The sequence below is a fragment of the Buceros rhinoceros genome, unplaced genomic scaffold (genome assembly GCF_000710305.1).
Source record: "Buceros rhinoceros silvestris isolate BGI_N320 unplaced genomic scaffold, ASM71030v1 scaffold8713, whole genome shotgun sequence".
NCBI classification, from domain to species: Eukaryota; Metazoa; Chordata; class Aves; order Bucerotiformes; family Bucerotidae; genus Buceros; species Buceros rhinoceros.
This window is the reverse complement of record NW_010405330.1, coordinates 32,049-38,451: the sequence shown is the minus strand read 5'-3', so window position 1 is coordinate 38,451 and position 6,403 is coordinate 32,049. Positions and strand designations below refer to the sequence as shown.

At 41.0% G+C, this 6,403-nt stretch overlaps 1 protein-coding gene across 1 annotated transcript in view; it reads left to right on the top strand.

Moving 5' to 3' along the window:
• Positions 1-5,377, top strand: part of CDC42BPB (CDC42 binding protein kinase beta (DMPK-like)) — a gene marked incomplete at its 5' end in the record, with an annotated part of 40,597 nt that extends 35,220 nt beyond the window's left edge. Inside the window, 5 exons of the mRNA XM_010133675.1 lie at positions 4-17; positions 109-226; positions 1,315-1,423; positions 1,515-1,585; positions 3,621-5,377. Coding sequence (XP_010131977.1) covers positions 4-17; positions 109-226; positions 1,315-1,423; positions 1,515-1,585; positions 3,621-3,752 — 444 coding nt within the window. The remainder of the gene's footprint in view (positions 1-3; positions 18-108; positions 227-1,314; positions 1,424-1,514; positions 1,586-3,620) is intronic.
• Between the last annotated feature and the right edge of the window lie 1,026 nt (positions 5,378-6,403).

The following is a 6,403-nucleotide window of genomic DNA, read 5'->3' as shown; positions in this document are numbered from 1 at the left end:
CGGTTACAGCAAAGGAGGTAAGAATTTAATCGTGATGTGTAATTTGATATACATGATAACATGCAGAGACTGGGAATGCTAATAGTAAAAATTACTCTGTTCTTTTAGGGAAATGCTTAGAGACCCTGAGCTAAGGTCAAAGATGATTTCTAACCCAACGAATTTCAATCACGTGGCTCATATGGGACCAGGAGATGGAATGCAGGTTCTCATGGACCTACCACTGGTAAAATACTTTTAACAAGGGAGGGAGTTATACATACATTTGTTCTTGCTCAGAAAAACTGTGTGAAGATGAGTTGAATGGGCTTCAAGTATTATCTCTGCACCAAATTCTTCTTTTAATCATTTTGAGAAAGGTGAACCATCCTGATCTGCAATGCTTCTAAATCCTGTGCAAGGAAGTACTGTTAGCTGACTTACAAATGAAACACTGAAAGAAGTAGATATCGCTGCCAGGAGCTTGTTAGTAGTTTTGTAAATGATCAGTCTCTCCTCCTTCCTTTTTCTTGTTTGTCGTCTTAAAATAACAGAATGAATTTCTTTCCCCCTCATCCTCTTGACATTCTGCTCTGATATCACCTCCAACAGGCTTTGAGCACATCTATCACATGAGCCTTATCTCTGCTGAAATCTCTCTCCAGAGTGACCATTCCTCACTGCAAGGCTCCCCTGTGCTTTCCTCCTCTTCCTGTCCCTCCTCTGCTTCCCTAGTCAAGGGTAGGAGTTAGGAACTGGAATGGTGTGCTTGTGGCACTTTGCTAATTCTAGAGCAAAAACCAAAGGGGAAAAAGCTAATGCTGTGGAGGTAACTAAAATGCATGTAAGTTGCAGTGCTTTATAGCATTATTTTGTATTTAACAAATACGGCATTTTGTGAGCTATTTTAGTGTTCAGTCCACGAGAGGAAGGCACGAAGGTACACTTTCATGTTCTGTACCTTCTGTTTTATAGCTGCTAGTCAGGCTTTCTCTTGTCCTTCCTTCTCAGCTAGTCCGGGTGCGGGCAATGCATTTGTTCTTTCAGCTGGAGGAGGAAGGAAAGCAGAGCTGTTGATACAGTCCCTGCCCCTTCATAGAGGGTTTGCTGGCTGTCAGGATCCAGTGGCTGCTGTGGGGCTTAGTTCTTTCTCTGTCTTTCTCAGGGTTTGTGTCTGTTACTGAAAATATGTGGATGTGGTCAAGTAAGTTCAGAGTTTTTCTACCAACACTGGGTTGTAATAGCTTCAAAAGCACAGTAAAGTTTTCATGAGTAACATCTCCTAGTTGGATAGCCCTTGTTGCTGGCTAACAAAGTGTTTCGTTTCAACTGTAGAGTGTCCTACCTGCTGCACAGGATGAAAAACCATGTCCATCTACAGCTAACCTCTCACGGCAGCAGCAGCAGCAGAGAAACAAAACCTATGTTTCGTGGCCCTCATCAAGTAAGACTGGAAGCAAGCTTGTCGATTCTGAGCTGCACTTCATGCTTCAACAAGAGGTGTAAACCTGCCCTTTTAACTTTCTTCTCTGCAGGTGGCAGTGATGCCGGAGGAGCCATGCCTTCCCGAAGCATGTCTGATCCTGACCAGGAGTTTGACAAAGAGGTAAAGTAGCTTTTATTTAATGAAGACTGATGATATCCTGTTGCTGTAAATTGTTTTCTTTTTCCAATAAATTAAATTTCTGAGGAAATACTTCATAAAGACCGTGTTCTTGATGGAGATGTTTTTCTTCCACAGATGTTTTTTTCCAGCCTGTAATATATAATTGCAAGTTAGATATGCCAGCACAAAAGCAAAGCTGTGAAAAGATCTTTTAATGGTGATATTTTAAGAAGTGTATTATGTCTCAGATTAAGCTTTGTAGACAAGGGAAATTTGACTAATTGATTAAATGTCCTCAAAGCTCCTAAAAATGTTCTCTGAGCTATTAGCATAGAATAGCAAAGTAATATGACTAGTTAAGTAACTTTTTCTGCTGCCTTAAGGAAGACATTTTGTCATGTAACTTGAGAAGGAATCATATTTCAGAACACATAAAACTGCTTTTAGCAAGAGTTAAAGTATGTGCCAGTGGTCACTAAACTGAAAATATCCTGGCCGTACAAAACGGGTGTCCCTGAATCGAAGGAGAGAAGATGTATGATTTTTGTTTCCTTGATTTATCATGGGTGTAGCTTCTCCCAAGCTTTGCTGAAGCACTGCCTGTGCAAGGACAGCGTTAGGAATTATTCCAGGGAGGCAAACTCCTACGTGAAGATCTTTGCATCTTTTTAGCACTTTTTGTTACCAAACTACAGGCCCGTGTCATGCTCTGGATTTTGAAGGGTGTTTTCCTGAAGCCAGATCTTTGCAGGATGCTTTAATACACCCCAAGTCAAAGCATTTGCTCAGAGTTCTGATTACAGCCATGCTCTTGACTGCCTTTGTCACCTTGAGTAAGCCATTAAAAGCACATGGAAAAGGGGATCTCTAAATACAGGTGCCCTTGAAGCTGGCCTGATTTTCAGAGGTGCTGGTGATGGCCAGGAGACTTAGTTATTCTGCAGCTACCTTCCCAACTTCTGTACCTTCCCTGCTCTAATGATGATTGCTGTTTGTAGGCACAAGTAGTGATGGATTCCACAGGTTTTGCAACATTTTCTTTTTTGGTTGATCTTACAATTTTTTTATGTTGGCTTAAATCTAAAAAAAAAAAGTAGTCTGAAACTTGAAAAAAGAGACTCTAATAACCACTTTTCACTTTATACTATTTTTCCCATGGCTTTTGGCTTTACCGTGGCATGAACTGCATCGTGTTGAGATAATCTTGCTATAGATGATCTTTTTATCATCTATACATTCTATATAACATTCTTGAAGGATGTTACCTTTCAATCTATTTGCTAAATACATATTTCCTTTCCTTGAAATAACTTGCTGCGACGGTACCGTTTTTTCCTGTGCGGTGTTTCATCAGCTGTGAATGTCTGCAGTGCACAGAGATGTAACTCACCCAAATAGTGTGGAACTTGCCAGCCATCCCATTGAAGTGAGACCAGTCTGTGAAGGCAGATCTCCAACCACCATTCTAATGCTGGGGAAATAGATGGTCTTTATCAGATATTGACGTAGGGCGCCTCCAGGAAGTATGTTCTGTTTCCAGATCTCCAGGATGGTACTTGGCAATCGTCACTCTTTAGTCAGGTGCTTCGCATGCTTGTTGCTGTTCTGTACACAGTTCATATGCCTGTTTCCTTACTTCTCACCAAACTGAAGATGATTTGACAGTAATTGTTTACAAGCTTATGGGCAAATAGATCTCCTCCTGGGATTAAAAAACACAGACTGGTAAATCCAGAACAACAGTGGACAGAGCAATGTGTTTCATCAGGAAAGCTTTGCAGTGGCTAAAGGAGTGGAACCTGGCGTGTAGCAGTTTCCACGTCCTTTGCCATAATTTCTGTTATGTCAGAAGGTCACCTTCAAGGCTGCACTCTGACCTGTTGGCAATAGTGGAAGTATTTGAAAGAATGTTTAGCTATGAAATTAACCTAATACAGGCTGCTTCACAGGTGTTGCTCATGCACCTTGGAAAGCTTTTGAGTGTAAAGAATTGATTTTAAGCAAGCATAATTTTTTTTATGTTTCTCTTTAACAGCCTGATTCAGACTCTACCAAACACTCTACCCCATCCAACAGCTCAAATCCGAGTGGTCCCCCAAGTCCCAACTCTCCTCATAGGAATCAGCTCACACTAGATGGACTGGACCAGTCAACCTGTGATGCATAACACTACCGCTCTCACCATTCTGGCTTCCATCTTCTACTATTCCATGGAGCATTCAGGAGAAGGGCAAAGCTGTCATTGCTAGTGCCAAGACTGACACTGAATCTCTAGTGTTGTACAAGAATAATTATATATCCAGATTGTAGATACAAACTATTGAAATGAAGAAAATTCTTTACTAAATAGCGATCGAGCTTTTTATGCAGGATTGTTCACTGCTCAGTTACGGTTGATTCCTTTCTGCACAGCTGTGACACAGTTTTATTGCATAGGAGCATTTAAGGCCACCAGTAAATAGTCTTATTCTTATGCTGAAAAAGAAATAGAGAGAGATACTGATAATGTTGCTACAATATCAGGAATATTATTTTTCTATAGAATGATGTAATGTCTCGTTAGCAGGAAATCCTTTTAGACACAATTTGGACTTCTAAATAGGAAATGCGAGCAGGTCTAGTTACATCCTCAGATGAATACACTTTTCCCTTTTTCCCATAACTGTTTGTTTCCTGAATCTTAAGGAGAATGCTAGGAAGCTGTAGGTCGTTTCCAACTTCAGTAGAATCACCAGGAAGTCAAATAAAAGTTGGTTACAGTTTTGTGGCCTTTTAATTCATTAAGCCATTACAGATACAGCTGCACAACTGTCTTTCTATCTTTCTACCAACTTTTTAGCCTTGTACATAGGACTACTGCCACTTATCTTTTACCCATCCCCTGCTTTTTAGTCCTCATCAATCAGTCATTAGTCAGGGCTTTTAAAATACTGGTAATTACTGCTGTGAAAAAAATTTTACTCCTAGTTCCTGCCTGCCTCCTCCTGAGAAGTTGTTTCTCCTGGGTTTTTTGGTGTAAAGACACACTACATGGTTTAGCTAGCAAGCCTTCTCGTGGACACATTGCCCTCGAAGTCTGCTTGATCCAAGGGACAATACCGCACTAAAACATCGGTCTGCTTTATTGGTTACCAAAGTGGAATGTGAAGGATGTGTAACTGGGGGTGCTGCTTTTCTCATTACCTGTATCCTCACCTGCATGAAGACCCCATGATTCTTAATCGAGTATTGATCATGTAGAAAAATGCACAACACACTCCTGTATATTTTGCTATGGCCCACGTGCAGTGGTGATGTTTTGCCTGTATATTTAATCTCATGCTTCCATGTATTATACATTTAGTAATCAAAGATTTGTGACCATGTTTCATTAAAAGCTTGTAATTAATTCAGTGGCTGGCATATCCAGTTTGTCATTGTCACACTAGTGTGCCTTCTGTGCCAATTTTATGACAGTTGGATGTCACTTATTTAAAATCTGGTTTAAATGGGCTAATGATATACCAATGGCTAATGTTCTTTTCTGAAACACTGTATAGGACGTGCACTTATCTTTAGTTTAAACTGAGTGTTCTAGTCAACATTTAATCCTGTTACGTTAAGTGTTCGACAGTACTTGCTCTTTTTCTCAGATTCTTGATAAAGGGGCTCGGTTAGAGCTGGACACTACTGCTTTGGGGGTTTTCTGGTTTTTACTTTTTTAATGTAAGTCTAAGTCTTTGTAATTATTGAATTGTGAGAACATTTTTGAACAATTTACCTGTCAATAAAGCAGAAGAGGGAGGTTTTAAAGTTCCTAGTTGTCTGTCTTGACATGTGACAACAGTCTGCCACTGACACTTGCTTGAGTTTCATGTTAAATTCACTTTGTTGACATGGACCTTTTACACGAACTGAAAGATACTTTGAAGCTCCGTACCTGAATGCTACAAGAAAGGGGTGTGTTTCTGCACGTAAATGCATGTTCAGGAGCGATGGAAGTCCTTTTGGTGGAATACAGTGTTGAAATTTTGTGCCCTCGGTTTGTGTTAGAGTTGTCATTTCATCAGGTCGCTCGCCCTGTTAATTCTGTTACTTTTAAATTATTTACATGACTATTTCCTTATGGCCAAAGCATAGTAAGGAGACTCCAGGATCTATTCAGGCATCCTAAGTGTGATAAAACAGTAAAGATTTTTGAGTTGTCAAAGCAGTAATCCCAAAGAAACGCTTGGGAAAGTTTCAAGGCTTGGTGTGTAAACAGTGCAGCCCCTAATATAGGGGTTTTTTTGTAAGGCTCCCCTCCTGCTCCAGTATTTGAGCACTGCAGAGCTCCCTGTCGCTGGAACAGAGCCAGCATCTTCTCTGGTGTGTCCTGGGTGAGCATCATCCCTCATCCCTCACGGGGTGCCAGAGTGCTCCTGGGTTACTTGTCGGTTTGTCTCACCCGTTTTATGCCAGGTTATCTTAATGGCCTAGGTGGGTGTTATGCACCCTGCTATTCCTTGCTTGACCAAACGTACCTGGTCAAGGCCAGCAAGGTGGGGCAGGTCGGCTTGGGAGGGTGCACGTGCACGCTGCCCTGGAGATGAGAGTGATAGCTGGCAGGAGGTTTGAGGGCTGTGTGCCGGAAGCCTTCTCACAAGTATTCATGCTAATCAGCCTTTGACTTTTAAAAAGCGTTTCCACTGCTCTTGAGCTGATTTTTCTCTGCACAGTGAGGACTTCGGATGACAACAAAGTCTTTAATTATGGGGGTATTAAATCATAGCACTCAGCAGTGCCAGGGCTTGGTTATAATTTAAGCAGAAGAACGTTTCTAGAAAAATAAATTAATTG